Source organism: Rattus norvegicus, chromosome 3, assembly GCF_021556685.1.
Source record: "Rattus norvegicus strain SHRSP/BbbUtx chromosome 3, alternate assembly SHRSP_T2T, whole genome shotgun sequence".
Taxonomy (NCBI): Eukaryota; Metazoa; Chordata; class Mammalia; order Rodentia; family Muridae; genus Rattus; species Rattus norvegicus.
Window position 1 is genome coordinate 166,174,315 of NC_141536.1, and position 25,384 is coordinate 166,199,698.

The 25,384-nt window shown below is 49.7% G+C and overlaps 1 protein-coding gene across 3 annotated transcripts in view; it reads left to right on the forward strand.

The window, feature by feature from the left end:
- Nucleotides 1–25,384, forward strand: part of Phactr3 (phosphatase and actin regulator 3) — a 219,114-nt gene that overhangs the window by 154,153 nt on the left and 39,577 nt on the right. For all 3 annotated transcript variants that reach the window (NM_001434389.1, NM_001434390.1, NM_214459.4), the window contains 3 exon segments: nucleotides 7,566–7,772; nucleotides 12,239–12,413; nucleotides 13,091–13,338. In NM_001434389.1, coding sequence (NP_001421318.1) covers nucleotides 7,566–7,772; nucleotides 12,239–12,413; nucleotides 13,091–13,338 — 630 coding nt within the window.

Below are 25,384 nucleotides of genomic sequence, written 5' to 3' on the forward strand. Positions count from 1 at the left end.
GATTGCATGTGTGCGTGTGTTTGTATGTTTGCATGCATGTGTGTTTATGTGTGTGTATAGTGTGTGTTTATGTGTGTTGTGTTTGTATGTACGGTGTGTTTATGTGCGTACATGTGTGTATGGTATGTTTGTGTGTATATGTATGTGTGGCATGTGCATGTGTGTGTATATGTGTATATGGTATGTTTGTGTGTATATGTATGTGTGGTGTGTGCATGTGTGTGTATGTAGTGTGTGTGTGGGTATATGTGTGTGTGGTGTGTGTTGGTGTGTGTGTTATATGTTTGTGTGTATATGGTATATATATGTATGTGTGGTGTGTGAATGTATGTGTATGTGAGTGGTGTGTGTGTGTGTGTGTGTGTGTGTGTGTGTGCAGGTACATGTGGAGGTCTCAGTTTGATAATGGGAATCTTCTCTGGTCACTCTTCCACATTATGATTTGAAGCAGGGTCTCTCAGTCAAACCCAGAGCTGTTCTGTATGGCTAGTCACACTAGCAGGCTTGCCTCACAAGGCTGGAATCACAGGCAAGTCACCAGCCACACCCACCAGCACTTATGAGTGTTCTGAGGCTCCAAAGCCTGGTCCCCTTAGCTACCACCTGTGCTACACCTGGCAAGTACAGTGTACAGTGGGCAGTAGGGAGTGGCTGGGTATCGGTGAGGTTCTCTTGACCCTTCCCACCTCTTCATTAGTGAACAGTCAGAAGTCCCAGCATGGCTGGCCTTCCCCAAATGGCAGCTGCTCGACCCAGAGGATATCCACTCATGACACCAAGGCAGGCTGCCTCTTTTAAGCCATCTAGTCACAGCCCCACTGGGTCCAGGCTTTGCTCCCTCCTGTGGAGACTGCAGGGTTGAGACTGTGTTCTGTCTTCTGGCCTCTATATTTAGTGAGTCAAGCTTGAGGCTACTGTGGCCCTCATCTTTCCCACAGAGCTATGGAGGACCAGATGCTGATCCAAAGCTGTCAGCTCTCCTTACTGTCCCATGTCCTGCTCAGTGCCCAAGGGAGCAGCTGCATCTGGGTCCTGTCCCTCTGTGCTGAGCTAATTTTATAACAGAAGTCACCTGACAGCAGAGACATCTGCATTCTCAGGTGTGCAGATCGTGCGGACATTAAATCCCTCAGCTGCCTCCCACCCACCTCGGTCAAGCTCCCCATGGCATCTTTATGTGTGCTAGCCTGCAGCTCTACAGTGGTGCTCACAGCAGTGCTCAGACACCTAGAAGGGCCAAGGTCAGATGTTCATCTGAAAAAAACTGATTTTCCCTGAACTTGGCTGAGTTCAGGGAAAGAGGTCATTGGAAGGCACATGCGGCCGTTGTAGGCCCTGGCTTTACAGTGCTCTTTTCTTGTTCATGTAATAACACCTCGGTCATACCCGGGCCTCATCCTGCCCTGCAGGTCCAGGATTCTGCTGCAGGTATCCCATTCTCCTTGTGGCTCCAGGTCTACCAGCCTCCGGCTAAATTCAGATGTCATTGCTGTCATAGTTGACTCCACAGTCAAGAGAAGACTCCTAGGTCTGTAGCTGGCTCAATGGTAAAGTGTCAGCCATGCAAGCATAAGGGCCCAAGTTCGATTCCTAGGACCCATGTAAACACACTGGGTACAGTGGGCTATGTTTATAATACAGAGGATGATGGTGAGGAAGCAGGAGGATCCTTGGAGCCCGCTGGGCAGCCAGCCCAGCCTGAGGATGACATTCAAGGTTAACCTGGCCTAAGACCCATACATGCTCCACATAAACACGAGACCTGACCTTTAAGTATGTGTGTGTGTGTGTGTGTGTGTGTGTGTGTGTGTGTATACACATGCATGTGTTGCACATGAGTGTATATGCCTGCTTGTAAGTATGGGTTTGTCTGTGTGTGTGTATGCACATCTATGTAATACATACCAGTGTCTATGTGTGTATGACTGTGTATGTTTTATGTGGCTTGTGTGTGTATGTGTGTGTGTGTGCATGTGCATATGTATATATACACACACATGTATGTTGCACATGAATATATATGCCTGCTGGTAAGTGTGTGTTTGTGTGTGTGTGTGTGTGTGTGTGTGTGTGTGTGTGTGTGCGCGCGCGCATCTATGTAATACATGCCAGCGTCTATGTGTGTATGTCGGGTGTGCGGGGGCGTGTCATCATGATAGGTAAGGCATGGTGGTGGGCAGCTCTGTGTGTCCAGGGTGTCCTGCTTCCTCTCAGCTCAGCATCATATAAGAAGTAGACACTGGCAGGAAGCTGGGCCAGGCTATAAATCTTAAGAGATGTCCTTCAGAGATCTACTTCCTCTAGCTAAGTCCCATGCCTTAAAGTTCCTACTCCCTCTCCTAATAGCACCAGCAGTTAGGGACCAAGTATACAAACAATGAGCCTAGTCAGATGGGAACACTGTCATATTCAACATACAACAGTTGCTTTCCCAAGACCACAGTGCTCCTGAATATCAGAGTCTGGGTTTGGTCCTATCCAGAACGTTCTACAGACGAAACTAGAGCCACCCAGAAGGTAAACCTTTATTTGACGTCTGGAACATTCTAGATGCTGGTTGTTACTGAGGTCTAGGGCAAAAGTTGCCAAACAGTAGGCTCCAGTTTGGATCCTGCCCACTGCCTGTGTCTGTTTGACCATCAGGTGCCCTACCAGGGCTGGTGATATTAGGCACCGGTCCTTCTCCAAGGCTAGCCCCTGCCTCTTACCTCCCACTGGTCACAATGGTGGCCCTGGGACCCTGGTTCGTCCTCAAGGAACCTAAAACTGTATGTTCAGTGCATGCCACGAAGTCACGTGACTAACCAGCCAGAAACAATTGAGTTTCAGCCTCTGATCACATTAGCTACTTGCCCGTTGCCAGTGGCTGCCTGTGGCTATGGGTAAGCCATGGGTGGAGACGCTGTTCTACTGAGTAATGCTGCGAGTGAGACGTAGCCATACGTCCACCCTGGTGTGAAGTCAGGAGAGATTTTGCTGTTTGAGTTGGCTGGACCTTCGGGAGCTTTCTATTCCAACAAAGGTTATAATTGTGGCAAAGCCCATGTAATCTACGCTGAAAGCAGTTGCCATCTGGCCATCTCCTGCGGTACTGGCAGAGAAACTTTTCAGTTTCTGACTTAGGGGATGGATGGTTTGGTTTAGGAGGTTTGGAGGTTAGAAGGAAGTCTGGCTGAGACCAGGTAAGTCCCTGGAGACTTCTGGTGGCTCTCTGTGAGGACGAGTGGCATTTTGGAGGAGGAGGAAGAGGAGGAAGAGGAGGAGGAGGAGGAGGAGGAAGAGGAGGAGGAGGAGGAGGAGGAGGAGGAGGAAGAGGAGGAGTGTAGAACTGACACACACAGGGAGAGGCAGAGCCTCAGCCTTCCACAGGCCAAGTCCCACACGGCCACCAGCCACCAGCTCATACATCCCTGTCTCATCCTTACCGCATCACATCCCATCTCTTCCATGCTCATTAGTGTGGCGGACAAAGGGTGAGACTGGAAGAGACTGCAGGGCTTGCATGGCTACCCAAGAGCTTGGTCAGAGTCCTGTGTGGAGGGGCAGGGTTGTCATCCCACCTTCTAGCGAAGCTAAAGCAGGAGGATTGGGAGTTAAAGCAATGCAGTGATGCCTTGTTCCAAAATAAAAGGCAAAAGGAAGCCTGGGGAGGTGGCTCCGTGTGTATGGTGGGAGTCGGGGGAGGTGGCTGGGTGGGTGCAGTGGAAGTCTGCAGAGCTGGCTCAGTGGGTGAGGGAGGAGTCTGGGGAGGAGCCTCAGTGGGTACAGTGCTTGCTCCACAAGCACCAGGACCCGAGTTTGGATCCCCAGATCTCACGTAGAAGGTAGATGCCTTGGCATGTGCCTGCAATCCGGGGCTGTAGGGGGACAGAGACTGGATCCTGGAGACTCTTCACTGGCCAGTGAAATGGAAATCTATAATTTCAATGGGAGATGGAGAGTAATAAAGGAAGACATACTGTCAAACTACGCCCCACCCCTACTCCACCCCGCAGTGTGGACATTTGTGTGTGCACACAGCATATACAAAGAAGAAAAAGGCATCTGGTATAAGCCTCCATTTGCCTAGCCCACAAGCTGCTGGGTACAATTGCCGTACAGCAAAAACCAAAGAGTTTGGGTAAGAATATTTGTGGCCTCCAGCTTGTTTGACCTTCTGGGGAGGGGGAGGACCTCAGAGGACCCATCTAGTTGGAAGCTGGATGGATGCTGAAGCCAGAGGACCAGGTTTGGGAGTGACTAGCCGGACAGCGTCTGTGGAGGAAGACACAGGCCAGAGTCCACGTTGTCGCTGTCAAGGGGTGGGTACAGGGGGTAGAGCCCATGAAGAACACTGAACTAGGGACAGAGTAGTTGGAAAGTGTGGGAGACAAAAGCCAAGAGGAGAGTTGGAGGTTAGTGAGTGACTTAGGATGGCCATGACGAGGGGCTGACACAGACTTCCCAGGTAGAAGAGAGAGCAGTGTCAGAGTGGAGAGGCACAATTCTGGTGACTGTTTAATGAGTCCATTTGCACTAATCCATTCATTTTTGTGACCCTGGAGATCAAACTTATATAAAGCTATATATGTGTTAGACAGGTGACAGGTGCTCTATCACGGTCCAGCATCCCCAGCTCTCTTTCCTTTTCAATTTTGAGACAGAGCCTTGATGAGTTACCAGGGCTGGCCTTGAACTTACTTTGCAGCCTAGGCAGTCTTTGAACCTGTGATCCCTCTGCCTCAGCCTCCAGAGTAGCTGGGAACTGCAGGTCTGCAGAGATATAACCAAAGCTGGGTAAAGATGCTGGCACAACATTCAGAAGTGTTTGGATTGCTTTCCATGTGACAAGTTACTAAACTGGAGAGACAGACGGAGAGACAGACAGACAGACACAGACACACACACACACACACATACACACAGAGAGAGAGAGAGAGAGAGAGACAGAGACAGAGACAGAGACAGAGACAGAGACAGAGACAGACATACAAAGTTCTGTCCATAACCTAAAGAGACAAGAGACTGGCCCAAATTAGGTTTTCTCAGCCAGATCCCACATGGAGCCCTAGCACAGCAGACAACTCTGCACTGACCTCATTGTCTGATCCATCACCAGAGCCGCAGGCTCAAGCTGTCCTTTGTTGTGGCAGTGCTCCCCAGACAGAAAACAGGGAGTTCAGTCAAGATGCTGCCTCCAAGTCCCTGGGAGGAAACCAGGTCTCTGAGGGTGAAGCTAGCCTGTCTGTGTTCCCACTCTGCAGGACCAAGGCCTGTGCTGAGAGAGTGTGCCAGAACCATGGAGGAGCTGTGGAGCTCAGCCTGTCTCTCACGACAATGGTGTATTAAGGACAAGAGCTCCTGACTAAGTAGAAGAGTCCCATCTCCCTGCCAAAGCATAGCTCTCCCCTCTCCTAGTGGAGCCTCCAGTGACCAGGCCAGACAAGAACTTCATGTTCCCAGACACCACTAGGCCTCATCATGTCTCCCTTCCATGGAGAGCTGCTTCCCAGAGAACATGCTTACGCAGGACAGGGAGTCATGAAAACCCAGCCAGAGCAGAGTGGGCACATCTAGCCCTGTGTAGATGCGTACTGTAGTAGCGTGTCTTCTATATGACTGTGAGAACAAACAGAGTAGGTGTGTGTGCCAAAGCCCACTGGCCATTCCTGTGAGCTTAGCTGTGAAGGCATGGACTCTGGGACAGGTCATCTACCACCCTGTGCTGATTTACAATCTCACCTAACCATTTTTACCTAAAAAAACAAACAAACAAACAAAACCAGGATGCTTATCTTAATATCAGGGCAAAAATTGAATGGAGACCTTAGATACTACTCTTAGAATTAATAGGGCAGAATGATTGTCAGTGTCCAGAGATCTTTAGAAGGAAAACTTCTTTTTGTAGTTGACACTCCTGGGGACACTTTAAATTAGGAGAAAATAAAAGCACTGTGTTCACCTGCATCCACACAGGGCAAGATGACAGAGCTTGAGGTTCAGGTCACGGTCACTCTCAGATGGCCACTGTGACAGAGCTGTCAATTCTGAAAGGGCTTCTGGGATTTTGCTCCTGGGGAGTTGGGACAGCCAGCCCTGGGTGTAAAGTCTGAATCCCCACATCTTGAAAGCACTGTGTAAAGTTAGAAATTACAACACGGTGTACACACAGGGACCCGCTATGGCTCTCAGATACTTGGGCAGGTGCTAAGACCCCAGAGTCTTCCCTGGATGCTCTCCAGGCAGCCAGGGTTCTTCAGAACCACAGACAGTGCTCTGGCCCCGAGAACAGGGAACCAGCCCTGCCCCTTGGGTAGGAAGTTCCTCCTTGGAAGCTGTGCGCCCAGCAAGTGCCTTCCAGAAGCACCTTGGGTTTGTGCTGTCAGAGCAGGAAGCCACCCATTTGTGATGGAGGGAGATGGCTACCTTGAAGAGGAAGGATAGCAGGTGTGTGCACACAGGAAGTTGAGATGCTTCCTACCATCTGGTGGGCTGTTTTTGCTGCAAAGCTTCAGATGAGGGACCATGTCAGCAGCTGGAGATGTGCCCAGAGGCCAGAAGCAATCACCTGCAGGAGAGGCCCAGGATGGGTCCTGCGTAGGGTGGGAGCCAATACTGAACAGGTTTCCAAATGAGTCTTCCTCATCACTATCTTCTACAACTCTCGGCACAAGTGCATGGGTAGTAGTTTCATCTGGAGAGGGTTCAGGAAACAGGAGGCTGGGCAGAGGATGGAGGGTTGTTGGGATGGCAGTGGTCCTGTGCTGGTTTATAAAGAGTGCCGAAAGGGAGCTGGTGGTGGACCAGGAGAAAATAGCACTATCAGTGGGGAATCACAGAGGAGGTGCCCAGGTGAACAACTGGAGAGAGGACAGGGCTCTGGAAGGCTGGCCTCCCCTGGTAGTTCCTTCCCCATGACTCTACTTCCTCTCCTAGATTTGTGTGCCAAGGGTAGGACATCTATAACCCACATAGAAAAATCAGAGCTGTTGGCACAAGGGTCTTGATGTGCCAGACGTTTGTGTAGATGCCACCCCTGCCGTTTGTTGAAGCTGTTACTCCGGATCCTGATTTTGAGACACAGTTTCATGGTGTGGCCTAACCTGGCTCCAAACCTGGAATCCCCTGGGACAATAGGTGTGCACTAGCACACATGGCCTCATCATCCCTTTCTTTAAACCTTGAACTAACCTTGTACGAGGCCACTGCCACTCATGCGGTCACCACTAGTAAGTCACTACTAGCAAGACATACACGGAGGTTTAGTGCCAAGCCAGGCCAATGTGCACACCCAGCTTCTCTGCACACCCAGCTTCTCTCACTCTAGAATCTATCAATCCTTATGTTTACAAGCGTGAGGAGCCCAGGCTGTTGTGTGAGGCGGGACATGGTCACCTGTGCCTGAAGCGACTTCCTGACTCCCTCTGTTTCTCACAGTCTCTTGTTTACTGAATGCACAGGCAATTAAGTCCGCTCATGGAGGATCAGCGCCTTCCCATCATCAAGATACCTGTGCCCAGGTCTTGTTCTCTCCTAACCATGCTAAGGCAGCCTCCTCTAAATGCTCCATTTTGCCTTCCAACCAGCCAAGATGTCGTCTGCATCCAGTGGGGAAGAAGCAGATGCTGGCAACCTCCTGCCCACCACCGATGAGCCCTCTCAAGAAGCCTTATCTGGGTCCCTAGACAGTCCTCCCAGAACCCTGGAGAGATCTGCGAGCCAGCTCCCCAGCCCTCCACTGCTGCCCACCCCGCCACCCAAGGCCAGCTCTAAAGCCACGAAAAACGTCACAGGTGGGTTTGCTTGTCTTCCCACCCAACCATCTGTCTGTCTGTCCTTCCATCCATCTGTCCTTCCATCTGTCCATCTGTCCGTCTGTCTGTCTATCCGTCCATATCTTCTACCCAGCGTGCCTACTCCAGCTCCAGGCTGACTCTCCTCATTGCCCCAGTGCCCCTGCTCTGTGGGCCACAGAAAGAGGTCCCACAAGGCTATGGTTGCTGACTGCAGACTGTTTGGACACTCTTCAGTGGAGGAGAGGGTCCTGGAACAGTCAGAGGGGGAATCTTCTAGACTCAGAACCCAGAGCTCACAGCCAGCCCTCGGGGTGGGTCTTTCTCTTCTATGCACGTGGTTGTCTGTACTGTTCCTGCTGCTCCCTGGAGTGCCGTGGGATGCCCATTTTCTCCTTCACAACAGCTTCAAATATACATCAGGAGTCAGCACTGGCCCTTCCTGTGGCAGCAGAGTTGGGCAGAAACCTCCTTGTCATCTACTCCTGGGCCATCCTTACCTCCTCATCTATGGCCCTGGACTCACTGCAGAGAGTAAACATTTACTCATTGAGCCTTGGGGGACAGGCACCTCAGTCCCACAGGAAGGCAGGCTATTCACTGAGTAATGGATACTTTTTAAATAATTATTTTATTTATTTTTTATTCTTTAATCCTTTTTTTACAGTCCAGTCTTCATCCCCCTCCCAGTACATACCCTGACTGCTCCCCATCCATACCTCCTCCCCCCATTTCCAAGAGGATATCCCCATTCTGCCGACCCCCATCCCCCGACACCTCCCTGCTCCTGGGGCCTCAAGTCTCTTGGGGGTTAGGTGCATCTTTACTCACTGAAGCTAGACTAGGCAGTCCTCTGCGATATACGTGTCAGGGGCCTCACATCAGCTGGTGTATGCTGCCTGTTTGGTGGCTTGGTGTCTGAGAGATCTTAGGGGTCCAGGTCAGTTGAGACTGCTGGTCCTCCCCTAGGACCACCCTCCTTCTCAGCTTCTGCATACTCCCTTGGAAACAGTGGGCACCAGGGAACAAAGCCCAGCTCAGCAAAGCCGCTTACTCTGTGGACACATGTGTGTGTACCTTTTGGGGGCTACTTTATAGGGTTCTTATATTTACCACCCTTCCAGCCTTGATCCCACCCTAGTCCCTTCCAAGTCCCCAACACCAGGTAAGAGAGAAAATAGGTTAGAGGGAAAGGAGTACGGACCTCTAGACCTCTTTAGACTACTTCCTGCTGATTAGGGGCGTTAGATGTCTTGGAGGGAAGTCCGATCTCTGTCATCAGCATATCTCCAACTTCTCTTCTTGTCTCCTTGCTCACAACCGTTTAGCAAACCACAACAGCAACCGGCCGCAGCAGGGAGGACAGCGGCTGCCCCAGGCTCTCTCAGGTCTCTCCTATCTATACTGTCTCCAGACTCCCCAGAGTTCAACTATCTGCATTTGGCAAAAATATGCCCCTGCTAGTGCACGAAGCAAATCATAATCACCCGCCACGAAGCAGCCTCTTATCCCACATCTGGGATTAAAACAAAAGCATATTCACATAACATAGGCTGGCCCTGGAGGGTGGAGGGAAAGGGTTTTGTGCACAGTTTAGAACACTAAGACTTAGAGAATGTAACTTATCCTAGATCCTCTGATACAGACTCAAACTCATTTATTTATGCCACCCACAAACATGGCTGGGCCCACGTGGGGCCAGCAACTGTATCCTGTTGTCTTACACTGATGTCACTTAATAACTGTAAGGAGACACAGCATGGCCACTGCAATGGTTATAAAATGAAGGTTTTAACTGGGGGCCTGTTTATAGAGTCAGGGGTTAGTCCTTGGTTATCATGTCAGAAAGCATGGCAGAAAGTGGGCAGTGGGAGCTTACTTACTTTCACGTCCATAGGCAGATAGAGAGAAAGATGCTGAACCTGATGTAGGCTTTTGAAACCTCAGAGGCCACACCTCCTAACCCTTCCTAGACAGTTCTATTAACTAGGGATTGAGCATGCAAATATTTGAACCTATGGGGACATTCTCATTAAAGCCACCACATACACTTGCCTCCTCCTGGTTTGCACAGGAGACTGCATGACAGGCTGGTGTGTCAGCCCCTGGCATGAGGAAAGTGAGAGAGCTCAGGAGAATGACCATTCCTTCTTAGTCTTTAGGGGAGTTCACTGTGCCCTCACCCTGATTTTAGATGTATGGCCTCCAGAATAGAGTAAGCTGTCCTGTTGTTTTAAGCCACCAGGCTGTTGCCATAGGCCCTGTCTCCAAAGGCACTTGGTCTCTGCATTCACAATCAGATGTAGGTCCAGCCATTGTGTCTGGCGTGCAGGGAATGTAGGCAGTTGTATAAGGGGATGGGGTATGGATGAGTGAAGGATCAGAACTCTGCTCTCTACATCACTGGGGATGAGTTGCTGCCAGGGCCGACCACAGAGTGAGAATTTTGAGGCAAATTAATACTCTTTAGGGTTTGGTTTCCATGTTTGGGATAACTTCCCCTTACCCAGTGTTGACACCTAAAGCATTTCAGAATCACTTGATGTAACAGCACATGCCTCTCTTTCCCCCTCTGTGGACTTTATTTCCTTTCTACTTGAGAGACTCACACCACAGTGTATGAACACGTGATTTACTGACTGCCTTATCAACACCCTCTGGGTCCCTAGAATCTGTCTACAGCCAGTCTGCCAACCCCTCTCATCTCACCCTTATCTCCATAGAAGGGACTCAGAGGCAGCAGGGTCTTGACACTCCACAGATTGGTCTGAACAGGAAGGTGGCCACAAGCACAGGACTTGTGCCTGGAACCTGAGTGGCTCTGCCTTTGTTGTCCAGTCTTTTTCCTTGCTTCCTGGGACATGTTGTTTCTACATGTGAGCACTAGGTGACAGAGTCAGACAGTTGCTATCTTGTGTTTGACTCCTTGGTGCTGGGGCTGAGGTACATCCTAGCCTGACACCAGGACCTCGGTCTGCATCTACCTGAGTTACAGTGACAGAGTAACAAGTCAGCAACAGGTTTATCTCTCACAGTCCCAGCGGTCGTAAGTTCTGAGTTGGGCTACTGCCAGTCCATTTGAAGTTTGGCGAGGACCTGCTTCTGGATTTGTACGGTAGATTTCTGGTCCCACACATTTGTGTCTTATGTGACTGCCTAGATGTGAAAAGTATGGCGGTGGAGGAGGAGAGAAAGATGGTCTCTTATTTTCCTTGAAATTTCCAGTTAGTCTAGGATGGCTAGTTGGCTGCAAGTACCATGAATTCTCCCCCTCACCTCACACCCCATCTCCATCCCCATCTGATGTTATAAGCATACACGGTCACACAGGAGCAGCAAGAGGTGTACCAGGCATGTTAGTCTGCCAGTGGGTTAGCATGTTCTTCAGAAATGCTGAGGGGTGACAGTTTGTCATGCCTACTGTCCTAAGTGTGGGTTAGTCTTTGTTTCTTTATTGTGGTGCTGGGCTGATATTCATGGGGTGACATAATGGCCTGGTTATCAAATGAGTCGATGAGCTATGATGCATCCCTTTTCTGTTTCTACAACTGCTCTGATGAGGACTGGAAATGATGCTGACTAGACAAGAGTCTGGGAACACAGCATCACTTGTAGGTGCTCAGGGCGTGGTTGGCACACCAAGCAGGAGCTGTCCCCAGCAAGAAGTGAAGCCCTGACTTATCTGCTCACACTGGTAGTGGTCATCTTTTCGGTGACAGCTAAATAGTTTTGAAGAGAATTTCCACCCCCTCTGTCGTGCCTAAGAGAGAACAGAGGGGATGGGGATGGTCCCCCTGGACAGGTACTGGGGGCTCTAGATGGGGGTGACACACAGGGAAGGTCTCACTGAGGAAGGAATACTACTGTAGAAGAGAAGGACCTTCAAAGTCTCAGAGTTGGGCCAGCATGATGCTTCAGGAACTAGAAGGATTCCCATAGGTGTCCTGAAGAGAACAGGGTGGGGATCAGAAAGGGATGATGCCAGGGTGCTGAGCCAAGTTGCAGCCCAAGGGGCATTGGGACTGGGGCAGGAGTCTGAATCATGTCAAAAGGAAGGGGAGAAAGATGTGGCAGGACTCACATTCCAGAAGGAGCCTCAGGGGCTGAGGGGCAGGGACAGCATGAATGTTGCTGGGACAGCAGATGTTGTTGGGAGGGCAGAGGCACAAGAAGGGATGGTGCAAATCTCTGTAAATCTTTATGGTCCCCGTGGACCAAAGAACAGGTCTGAGAAGCCAACTCATCAAAGGATGAGGGAAGGGTGCTGGTTTTGACATGGATGAGTCTTCCTCAATGGAATGGGACTTGGGCAGAGTCATATCCTACTCTCTTCCCTGGGAATGAAATCTGGCTTGGTGTCTCTGTGTAGGTCAGGGGACCTGGCAGAAAGTACACACATCTTCCTCAACATCTTCTTGGCCCCCGTGTGGAGGGTGATGCTTGTGTATGTTATTGTTCCACCCCAGGTCAAGCTGCGCTCTTCCAAGGCTCCAGCATGAAGAACAATGAGCCTGTTCTCAGAGGACAGCTTCCCACCCCCACAGGGTCCCCTCATCTCACCACTGTCCACCGGCCACTGCCCCCAAGCCGCGTGATAGAGGAGCTGCACAGGGCACTGGCCACGAAGCACCGTCAGGACAGGTGAGGCTCTCTCTGATCCTGTACACTTGTGCTACCCGAGGGCCCTAGCCCCTGGGAGGACCCTTCCAATCTGTGCAGTCACCCAGAGCCTGGCCTGGGTTTATTGATCCACTGTAACCATTTTGACTTTCTTAGGACAGGGGCTGTATACGTGGAAACCCAACCAGCAGACTCCCTGCATGATCCCTCATATGGGGATCGGGAGCTTCCCAGGAGGGAATAGTTGGGAGAGGGAGCTATTCTTAGTTTATGATTCTGAAATCCCCGAGGATCTAATGATGAGAATACAAGGAACCTTGGACCCAGAGCTTCCTTGATTTTGATGGCTTACAGCTGGTACAAAGGAAAGTGTGCTTGCCAAGAAGAGGCAGCACAGAAACACATGCCAGTGGGGTAGCCTACTGGAGGAACACAATATCTTCCTCAGATCTCCAAAGCCCTTGGTCCGAATGGTTGAAGTATACGTGTTGGCGGGACTTAGCATATGTCCTCTGCTTTTGGAAGGGCACAGCGCAGAGCCACGTATTATAGGCTCAAAGTCCCACATTCCCTTCAAAGCTCTGGGCACAAGGTGCCCAGGACCAAGCTCAGAAATCAGCTCACCAGGTCCTACATTGATTCCTGTGGCTTTCCAGAAGAGTGGGCTCATGTAATGGGGGACCATCTTTCCCATTTAGTTTTCAAGGGCGGGAATGCAGAGGGTCTCCAAAGAAGCGGATGGATGTGCGTCTGTCCAGGACATCGAGCATGGAGCGGGGCAAGGAGAGGGATGAGGCGTGGAGCTTTGACGGGGCCTCAGAGAACAAGTGGACTGCTGCCAAAGACTCTGAGGAGAACAAGGAGAATCTGATTCTGAGCTCCGAGCTCAAGGATGACTTGCTTCTGTATCAGGATGAAGAGGCGCTCAACGACTCCATCATTTCTGGTGAGGAGGGCGGTGGCTGGGGGAGGGGTATCAGCCTGTGCTGGGTCACCCAGAGCCACTGGAGCTCTTCTGGTAACCACTAGCCAGGAAAGGACAAAGGGGGAGGGTCTGCGCTAAAGACATGGGGAGGGGTGTTCCCTCGGAAAGTGAGCCCTTCCCTGGGGGTGCCAGACCCAGCAAAGACTCTAAAGACACATCAGTGAGCTTGTGTCCAGCAGGTTGGATGTTTGTCCCAATGGACTTTGGCAATACACCAAGTGGATCTGTGAGGGAGCTCGAGATGACACCCCTAAGTATGACCTGCCCAAAGGCGTGGACATAGTGTGCTCATGGCCACAGTTTTGACATTCTGACTTTAAACTAGATGAAATGAGGTGGAGGGGAGAAAAGCCAAGTTATCGATGCATCCCCAAGTGGCCATCAATAGCCATATCAGGAGTAACATGAATGGACAGATGTGTGGACCTGTGTGAGACAGGGTTCTCTTAGGATCTTGGAGTTCAGGTCTGAGTTTGTGCCCCAGGCCTGTGTTCTCCAGGTCTGAGTGACTCCTGCCCTAAGGACTGTGCTCAGGGACAGAGAGGACTATGACCCCTCCCCGCCCCCTCCCACTGACAGGAATTCCAAACCCTATTCCTACATACAGACCACTACCACGTAAAGAGAAGGTGGGTGTTCCGAAGTGCCTTGGTCTGGAGCCCTTCTCTTTAGACGTGGCTGCCAGCTCCACTTTTTCCCTTCAGCAGCACCTTGGCTGTGGTTAGACGATGGCGTCCTTGTTGCCCCTCAGTGCAGGGCTTGGCTGAGTGAGCTTCAGAACATGTACGCGCATAGCCTCGAACATGACACAGGAAGTCCTCATGTGAAGAAAGTGGGCATCTCCTTCTACAGGGCATTGTTAGGTCACGCTGAGGTGAGAGCCTGAGGTAATGAATATCTGGTGTGCAGGATGCACAGGTTGAGAATCACTGCTCTAGAAGAACCTGTAGGCAGTTTTTCCTCCTGTCTTCAACCTGTGGCTAGAGCCCATATGGGCTTATCTGTCATGTTCCTGTGCCTGGCCCAGGGGAGACATAGATGAGGGCAGGAATGTGGTTGTGAGGGCTCTACGGGGAGATGAGTGACAGAGAAAACTCCTGGAACGTTCTCAGCTTCCTCTATTGCTTGTCCCTGTGTGCAGACCCCATGCACCCCACTTATTCAGCCCACAGATGGGGAGTCCCAGCCATGCTCTAGCTATGAGGAGGCAGGCCTCTAACTACACTCTGATTGCCATAGCTTGGCTACTCTAACAGAAGATCTGATGTCTGGAGGTGGCTGGCTCCCAGGTTGCATGTCTTGTGCCAGCCTCAAGTGGTAGAGAGGCAGCTGCCTGTGTGCCCTATAAAGTCATTAATCTCGTCGTGAAGTTCATGAGCTACCACCTCCTAAAGGCAACTTAGCTATACTGTCCCAGGGAGGCTACAAAGGCTCAGCCTTCACAGTAGGAATTTAGGGACGGAGGTATTCGTTGAGGCTTGGGTTTCTCGGCAGAGGACCACCTGAGTTTCCACACAGACTTCCTCCCTGGGCTCACAGCACTGAGAGGCTTCCTTTAGGGTTCAGCCACCATGTATTGACATATCCTCTCCTAGTATTGTGACCTTGGTCAGGCTTGTTCACCTCTCTGGTTGACCTGGGCATGGCTTGCCTAAAGAGCTAATTTAAAAGCTCACATTCCCTGATGTGAGGCTTTGCTTATGGAGTCTATCCTATGGTTCTCTCACACACTCAAAGAACAGCCGTTGAACACAAGGGCTTCTGTGTCTGCTCATGATGAACATTTGAGGCCATAAATGTATTTGCTGTGGGCCACCCATGCCCTGTAGGGCGCCGAGAGTCATCCATCAGCCCCACCCACTAGATGCCAGTCGTATCCCTTAACCTACTCGTGACAGCCTCACATGCCTTCAAACATGGCCCAGTGTTCCCAGCACCTCTGTGCATCAAGCTGGGCTGTGCAGAGGTTCACAGGGTGCTGCCCGTAATAGAGTATTGGGTTGCTCTGGGTGATAGTCAGTAGACATCATCACATCAGTGACACCCGCCCCATGGACCTCTGAGGGGGTGGCGGGATGTGTGAGCTCTGAGGTATGCGCATCCCCTAGAAACCCTGAAGAGACAAGAGCCTCATGAGTCCACTTTTGTTTCCTTTTAAAAACTAAACTCAGTGACACACTTGGATTCACAGTGTATTATAAAGACAGGGCACAGGAAAACGCTGAGCGTTGGTCCTCGTGGTCAGCGTAACTGGATGTGGGCTCACCGAGGAGACACCCCTGGGTAGTCTGGTAGGGTATTTCCAGTGAGGTTTAAACTCTTCAGAGGTGAGAGAAAAGACCTACCTGGGATGGTCAGGACCATCCCACAGGCTGAGGGCCCAGAGGCTGAAGAGCACAGAGGGAGAAGCAGGCTGTGCACGAGAGCCTTCACCTCCTCCTGCTTCCTGACAGTGGATGCATGGCCCCACCACATCTCACCTCATCATGGTGGGTTGTCCTTCCGGCCTTGAGCGGAGATAAAACCTTACATCGTTTTGGTCAGGCATTTTCCACAGCAACAAGAAAATTAAATAATACAGAGAAGACTCAGTGTTTTTAGCTTGATATGAATAGGACCAGCCAGCTGTACTTCTGTTTCCTAAAAAGGCCAGGTCATTGGGGCAAAGCGAGCCATGACCGGAGATGGACTCCTGAGACAAACAGGTGCACAGTGGGCACCACGGCCAGCTCGACACAGAGCATGCTGCTCGTGGGTTCCGAGGGTGACCCAGATGTAAGAGGGGACTGACCCTCCCCTGGCTGCACAGTCCTCTGTGGACCTGTAAAAAGTGTGTGTCATTTGAATCCTGTTTTATGTTCAGAGAGGACAGCATGAAGGACTATCACTGAGGTGTGAATGCCAGGTACCAAATTCACCTCTCCCAGCAAACTCAGGCTTTGGGCTGGGAAATCCATGCTTTGGCCAGCAGGTGGCGCCTCTCTCGCTTTCTCTCTCTCTCTCTCTCTCTCTCTCTCTCTCTCTCTCTCTCTCTCTCTCTCTCTCTCTCTCTCTCTCTCTCTCTCTCTCTCTCAACCTGGTGGGCATTTTGGGTGAAGATGAGGTAAGGCAAGGCTGTGTTTGTCCTCACTGGACACCAAGCAGCAGAGCTGTCAGGATGGGACTCGGTGTCTGTCCAGCCACAGTCCCAGACAGTACGGCCTTAATGTTTTCCGTCTCGGAGCTGGTACTTGGTGGTTCTTACCAATTACCTTACTCAGAGTGCTTGTGTTATCTAAAGCCTCTATGGATGATGTCCTTCTATTTGAGGCAGAGGGAAGAGAACTAGCTGACTCCTTGAAACTAGGTCTTTCTGTGTGCAGTTCAAAGAAGGCTTACAGGCTTCCCTCTCACAGTTGCCCCGAGCATGGGTAGGACTTCCAGAGGGGTGACTGGAGGTGAGATGTGAACAGCAAGGGCTATACTGCGAACTCTGTGTCATCACACTGCGTGAGCACTTTCAAATGCACCCAGGTGTTCTCTCCCTAGAGGAACTAAGTTGTAGCTTCCAGTCTTGTTAGTGCCTGTGTCTCCTTAGTTAGAGAGTCCTTCAGAGGTCAATCATCAGATGCTCAAGGGCTACTGTGAGGATGTGCTGTAGGTGTGGGTAGCATGTGTCCTTGGGTGACTGGCAGGAAGGGATGGCCTCGAGGGTGTGAGGAGTATTGTGTGAAGACTATTAAGGCATTGAAGACCTTCAGAGCTAGTATCTGGCTTCCCCAGGGGAAGTTCAGTCATTCCTGTGATCTTAGGCTGCTGAGCTCCCAGCCCCATGGACTGGTTTTAAGTTTTGAACTTCACACACACACACACACACACACACACACACACACACACACACACACACACAGCTGGATGAGCGGGGTGTTTGATGACAGCCCCATGAGTCTGCGTGCACACATGTATGCACGCGTCTATGTATTTCTGTGGCAGTGTGAATAAACATCCCGTCGCCGCTGCTTCTTTGGTGAAATGGACTAATTTAGCAGTCAGTCCTGAGCGCCAGCCACAGTTGAGAATCAAAACCTCTATGTCTTTGTTTGGCTTTGTGTGTGTGTGTGTGTGTGTGTGTGTGTGTGTGTGTGTGTGTGTGTGTGTGACGTGCATATGTGTGTCTGGTGTCTCGGTGCTATTACTTTCTGAGACAGGTCTCACTGAACCTGGAGCTAGACTGACCAGCCAGCTAGACTGACCCTGTGACATTTTGTCTCTTCCCCCCTCAGTACACAGGCATATATTGAGCAGGTCCTGCTTTTTCCACAGTCCCTGGGGACTTGAACTTGGGTTTTCATGTTTGCACTTACACCTTACCTGCTGAGTCCTAACCCCTAGGACTCCAGGCCTAACCCCTTAACTTTGTTTGCAGTGACAGATGATAACTGTATAGACCCTGCGTGGGCACCGTGGGATGTCCTTACACATCTCCACATTTGATCATTCCAGAGTGATCAGGCCAGGCCAGCAAACGACCTTATCACCCGTCATAACAGGAAGTGCTGACGTTTAAAAACCTCCTTTCACCATTTTGAAACACTGTGGGGTCTTACTGTAGCCCCGTGCACAGCACAGGTCGCTAAAGCGCCTTACTCAAGACCACCGGAAGGTTTCCTCTGCATTCAGCATCTCTTGTCCCACCCCCACATCACCATACTCCAGCCCAGATAACCACAATTCACCCCAGACTTCCACCAGCGTGACAGTTTGAAACACATCACCAAAAGCACATGATGCTTGCCCCTTTGTGCTGGAGGGGATCATGCTGTCTTTATCCATTCCTAGATTGACCTTCTGTTATATATTGAGTAAACTAAGCTGTCATAAACACGGGTTGCACACTGAGTTTTAAATATTTTTATTTATGTGCCTGTGTATATATGCCATGTATGAGGCCAAAGGAGGGTATTGGGTCCCCTCGAGCTGGAGTTACAGGCTATTGTGAGCTGTAGGACATGGGTGCTGGGGACGTGGTCATCTGAAAGAGCATCAAGCAGTCCTAACCACCTAGCTATCCAGATCCTGCTTTTAGTTCCTTTGGATTCATCCTCAAGAATGACACGGCTGGGCTTGTGATGGCTGAGCATGAAGCCACAGGCTGCCTGTGCTGATCTGACTCTAACCAGCAGTGCACAAGGATTCTTCTTTCTCCTGACCAACCCTCACTCCCATCTGCCCTTTCCCCAGCAGCGGTTTCTGGCAGGTGAGGGTTGGTATCCCCTGTGATGTAACTCATGTCCCTTATGTGTGGTGATACTGGACTGCCTATCCATCATGGAGGTCTGTCTGTCTTTTGTGTATATACGCATGTGTGCCTCTGAAGGCTGGATGTTGGGTCTCCCTCAGTTACTCCCCACTTCTTTAGAGATGAAATCTTCCCACTGGCCTAGAGCTCAGCAGTCAGGTTTGATTGGCTCAGCTGCAGCCTCTCGGTTTCTCCCTGTGCCTCCCCAGTGCAAGGGGCTGAAGGAGCTTGAGGCCACACCTTGCTTTTTGCTGTGTGTGCTGGGGCTCTAAACTCAATTCCTCAGGCTCCTGTGACTGTGACGGATCTCTTCCTACTGAGCCACGTCCTCGACCCTCAATTGTTTACTTTCAGTCTGTTCATTTTCAGTTTGTCCTTCCTGCATTTAAAAAGTGGAGCCTTTGTCTTCTTTCTACTGGTGGGAATTTCTTCTGCAGGATGGGTAATGACCTCATGTGCAGTGGAGGGCTTGCACACAGGGTCTCCTCAGGGGTGTGGTCTCATTAGTTACTCTGCCTGTTTCCATGGGTATGTAGAAGTGTTTGATCTGATGCCATCCCTCTGGTTATTGTTTTATTTTACACTCGGATCTTCGGTCTTATACAGGAAATCTTTACCCACAATGCTGTGGGGCATTTACTCTCCTGTTCTCTTGTTAGAATTTTGCAGCCTCGAGTCCTATGTTAACATCTTTCACTCATCCACATTGCTCTTCATTGTAGCATGAGATAAGAGTGTGGGGCAGGAGCTGGTGTGTTTTCCCTGTCCACCGTTTGTCACAGATAATGTCCTTGCTTCCATTGTGTGGTCTTGGCACCTTTACAGGGAGTCGGCTGACCTCACGGGGGTCTCTATCAGAGCTCTATCTTCTTGAATCGATACCATTCTAGCGTGATGACTTTTGTAAGAGAATTCGAAGTCTGCTGCCGTGAAAGCAGCAGCCGGTCACAGGTGTTCAGGAGGTCGACAGGGCTTACACCACTCGGCCTTTGCCATAACCTCAATCCACGGTGGTCTCTATGAAGCTGACACATGTTTATTGAGCTGCACGTGCCTTGAACAGATGTCTGTGTGGGGCTTTCTGACAGCTAATAGGTAGTTATTGAGTTTCCTTTGCAGCTAAACAGGTTTATGTGGTGTGATGGTTCATCTTTGTCGCCGACTTGAGTGGATTTAGAATCACTTAAAAGACATCCTCAGAGACATACCCGGATGCATATTTCCTGGGAGGTTCAGCTGAGGAGGAAGGATCCATCCTAAACGCAGGCTGTGAAGAATAAATACACAGGGGAAGGAAGGAGGGGGAAGAGCAGTCACCCAACCTCTTCTGTTCCCTGAGGCACAGGGTAAGCAGACACCTAAAGCTCTCGTTGCATTTACAGCCCCTTTGTCATGACCTCCCCTGCTGTTGGTGACTATGCTCCCACCGAAATGTGAGCCAAAATAAATTCTTCTCCCTCAGGTCACGTCTTTCAGTGACTTACTTACTTTTTATGTATATGAACATTTGTGTATATGTAAGCGCACCATGGCACGTGCAGCGCCCAGATTCCTTGGAACTGGGGTGACAGGTAGTTGTGAGCCGCCACGGGGGTGCTGGGAATCAAGCTGACCCCTCTGCAAGAGCACCCCTGAGGTGCTCTCAACCCCTGAACCATCTCTTCAACCCCATCTTACCTCGCTTCATGACGTGTTCTCACTGAGGAGAACACATTTGTGGGAAGAAGTCTGTATGCTGTTAACGGTCATTCATACACATCTTCACACAGCCGATGCGGGCTCTTGTGGAGCTCTGCTTGGTGCTGAGAGGCCCACAGAGATTCTCCCTGTGCAGCTGACAGGTATGGCAGGGAAAGGCTGCTAGGCCCAGGCTACCCCTCCTAACTCTCCTAGCTTGGTCCAGGCTCCTACCTCCCACTGCTAAGCCCAGGCTTCCTACCCCGCCCCCGCCCCTTTTCTCCTGAGAAGTGTTTATATAACCCTGGATATATAGAACTAGGGAATAGGCATACAAACAGCATGCTCACTGATTAAAACTCACAAATAGGTTTAATTAAAGCAGTTCTATGGTGCACACATCACCGTCTTACCCTTTTTTACGAGTAAAACACAGTTGCACAGCGGTGAGATAGATGCTGTTTGCAGGAACCACTAAGTCTTGGCTGCATGTTTGACTCTGCAGGTCCCAAGCACTCTTCAGAGCTGACTGGTGTTTTTATTTTACAATCACCAAGGCCAAGAGTGCTGCTTTGCTTAAGTATGGAGTTCAAAAAAAATAGCAGATGTATTTAGGGGCATATCGGAAATTGTTGGAAATTCTGTCTTAATCCCAAACCAAAATCCATTAAATAACCTTGTTTATTTTAAATTAAATTCAAGTCAGCAACCTCCATTTCAGGGGTTCTGACACCCCTTCTGACCTCCCAGGGAATGGCATGCACGTGGCACACAAACACAGAGAATTAAACTGTAATTTCTAAATTCCCACTCATTTGGGCATCACTGCCAAAGTAAACATCCAGGTGCAGCACTTCCTCAATGTGGCACCCATGCCAGCCTGGACCACAGTTCTTCTAGATCTGAGGTGCAGGTTGGGAAGGAGATGGCTTTAATCCTATCTCTTGTCAGTTAAACATTCGCAGCATCCAAGTGCACAGTCATATTGTATCTGAAGCAGAGCTCGTGCTTCTCTGAGGCAGAAGGTGGCCAACTCCACTCTGAGTTGTCCATTGGCACCAGTGTCCTTTAATTTGTAAGCTGGGGACAGCTTTACTTCCAATGGCTGGAGCCTCTTGCAGGCTAGGGAGTGGCCTGGCTATAGCTCCACATGGAGACAAATCACTCCCTGTCTTGCTGTCTTGGGACCCCTGATCTTAAAGAGAGCTGCCTGGTAACTGGGAGATTGGGGCCATCTGATGACATGTCTACTTATGTGTGAGAACAGGTGCTAAGTCCACCCTGTCAGTTTAAAAGGAACCAACTCCAATTCCATCTCCCAAATATAGTTGCCTCCTCAGGGGATTCTCCAGAGTCCACCTACCATGGAGGGGGGAGCACCTTCAATGCATATCCAGATTCAGGTGCATGTGCAGATTTTTCCTCCTGCAGATGAGGTGATGTGAGACCAGTCCCCTACCTTCCTTGCTCCTTCCCATATCTTCCATAACCCAGGCTGAGCAGGAAGAGCCTTTCCTCCCTGCCAGCCTTAGCTAATCCAATACTTCATTCCTCTCTCTAGAGAGACACTGCTAGCCATGTTGGCTAAGGTGCTGGCTTGGTCATGATGGCCACTGGGGGCAGAGGTGGTGTTAGGTGCAGCTGGGAACAGACTAGGGGTCTAGACCACCCTCTTTCAGCCAATTCTTCTGAGCATCTTCCAAATGCCCAGCTCTGTTTTGGGCCATGGGAATCAAGTGATGAAGGCAGATAGGATTCCTTTCTCTCTTGGAGCCTATAGCTTAGGAATACTAGAGACAACACACAGGACAGCAAGCAAATTGCCAAGGAGGGCATGTGTTGTGGACACCACCTAGTTGATGAGCCTGAATGTAATGACTCACTCCACGTAGCCTGGTAACCCCCAGGGGGTGATGCAGGAGCTGAGGTGTTTCAAGAAGGAGCCAGCCAGGCAGGGAGAATTCTGAGCATGAGGGACAGTTGGTACAAAGACTAGACAGGGCTAGACATACTCCAGGAAGTGAGAAGAAGTTTCTGGAGCAGAGTAGGCAAGGGAGAAAGTATGGGGGATGGGATGCTGTCATCCTGGGTACAGACTGTGTGTGTGCTCTGGAGCACCAGGGAGAGGGACTACAGGTCACCCAAGGCAATGGCTGAACCTTTGAATGAAGGTATACGAAATCACACCACGGTTTTGCTACAGTTTGTCAGAACTGCATGCAAGGATATCTTTGATCACTTTTTATGTAACTTTAGTGAAATATACTTGGCTACATAAAACATGGATTGTATCTGTGCATCATTGCCACAATTGAGACAGTGTAGCTTCCTGACACGTCCTGTATCGGACTCCCACCGGACCCCACCCAACCCTTGTAATGTTGTTGGCCTCTGGCTTCCCCAGGACATTGGTGCCCTGACCCCAGGAATCTCGGTCAAGTTTCTATGACTATGGGCTTGTATCTTGTGGCTCTTATATATGTAAAATCAATATGCATGTATGGAGGGTCATAGATGAGCACAAGGCATGTGTGTATGCTTTGTGACAGCGTGACACATGTTTATGGACATGTCACACTGAGCCCAAAGCTGTGTGCTAGCCTAAAACAAATTGAAAAAAAAATTCTCCCAAGTCATAAAGCTATTCTCCTATTTTCTCTAAACGTTGTGGTATTTTGCTTTTAAACAACGAAAACAAACCAACCAACCAAGAAACCAAGCTATGTCTAGCTTCTTTGTGTGAATTTCATGAGGTTGGAATGCAAGCTTCCCTGTATAGACTCAGGAGGGAACCCCATCTTGTAGGTCTTTGCAACTAGGGTTTGTATGTCAGGGTTTCTTCTGCGTAAGGTTTGCACCAAGATTCTTAATGACAGAGCCGGGGACTCAGTCATGTTTGGGCTGCCTCAACTTCTTAATTGATTGTGGCATGTAGAGAACTGTGTTCTCTGAAGAATCCTTGCCCAAGCACATCCTCCCTTGGGTGGATGGAGGTCCTGGATTGTTCTTGGTACAGCTTCCATCTGGCTCCTTCCGGGTTCTTCTGAGACACACAAAGGTTGTAGAGGGATCGGTAGCCCACTTTCCACTGCTGAGTACGTGACTAGTCTCTAGTCTTTGTGTGGCTATAGAAACTGCTGATGGACACTTGGGTGGTGTGCAGTTAGCATGGGCCCACTTTTGTTTCTGTGTGGGGAGGACAAAGGGTAGAATCTCTGGGTTGCACAAAGGTGTTTACTGGCTGAAGGGAACAGACAGAGGCTGGGAAGAGGACTCAGTGGGTAGACTTCTCGCTCACCCTTCACACTCTAGGACCTGAGTTATGATCCCAGCATCCATTAAGAAAAAAGCTGGGTGTGTGTTTTAACCTCTGGGAAGATAGAGACAGGAAGATCCATGGGTCTGGATAGTCAGACTGTCTAGAACATTCAGTGAGCTTCAGGTTAAGTGAGAGAGCCTGTTTCAAGAAGGAAGACACTTGGGGTTGACCTCTGGCCTCTACACAAATGCATATGCACACACATGAGCATGCACACTGTCTGACACAGTGTTTTCCAAAGATGGTTGCTTCCCATCACCACCAGCACTGCGCTGAGTTCAATCCCCTGCCACACCCTTTAACTGTGAGTCACAAGAAGTCTGAATTTATCCGTTCTACATACGAGTGGCATTAGTGTCTCAGATGGTCTGCTTTCCAAATTGCTTTAACATGTACATTTTTTTCATTTGCTCATTTTCTGTCTCTTCCAACATTTGCCCAACGGTCAAAGCAAGGCTGCTTCTTCCCCTAAGTTCTAAGAGACATGGGCTACCTCTGAGATGGCCCTGCAAGAGACGCTCTTTCACTTACATTACCTTCTGGTCCTGTCTCGTTCTGATGCCTCAGCTCTGGAAAAGCGCTGACTACCAACCGAGTCTGACCAGCTGAGACTGTTCGTTCGTTCATGGCTAGTGCTTCTGGTTTATGCAGAATCTTGTCAACCCAAATGTCACAAAAGCTTCCTCCTGTCTTCTTCCAGAAGCTGGCTTTTAGGTATTATGCTTGTGTCTGTGGCACAGTATCTTTAGTTATAACGCGTGGTACGCCCGATGCCTCAGGGCTCATTTAAAAGACGATTGTCGATTTGCTCTGTGCCATTTGTTCAAGAGACATTTCTTCATCAGAATACTATTGCATATTTATCAACGATTAATCGACTCTGCGTGTGGGACTTTACTCCTGGACTTCCTTTCCTGTTCCTCCGACCTGTTGCTTCTCTTTCAACACCACACACCTTACTTATTGTAGCTAAATAAGTTGCGAACCCAAGTAGTGTTAGTCCATTTTTATTTGTTATGGATGTTCATATATGTGCAAATGCACACATGTGTCTGTGTGCACACATGTATAGGAATCCAATACACTGCTGTCCATATCCAAAGACAGGTAGGCTTCTTGTTTTAAATTTTACATGAGTTTCTGCATGAGTTCTTGTGGGACATTGGTCTTTTCTTCAAAGTAATTTCTGGTTTCATTGAATGAAATGAGAAGTGTAGAGGGCTTTTTGTTTTTTGCTTTGTATTTGTTTTTTCAATTTTCTGAAGTCACGTGTATACTACCTACGTTATTTCATCTGAAATGTTTTGCTCAAATCACAACTTTGAATAAGCGTGTGTATGTGTTTGTGCGCATGTAAGTTTTAGGCTAGAAGTTATTTTTTTGCATATATTCTAATCTCATAATTACATTACATCCTGACCAATTTCTACTTCCTCCATTCCTCCCAGTCCCCTCCCCTTCTCTCTTCCTCCATTTCCCTTGAGAGAAGGACAGGCCTAGGGATAATCCGCTGAACACAGTGTAACACGGTGAAATAAGATCAGGCACAGACCCTCATGTCAAGGCTGGGCAAGGCAACCGAGTAGGATGAAAAGGGTCCCAAGAGCAGGCGAAAGAGTCACACACACACACACACACACACACACACACACACACACACACACACTGCTCACACTGTTAGGACTCCCATAGAAACAAAGCTAACAACCACAGCTTACATGCAGAGGACCTAG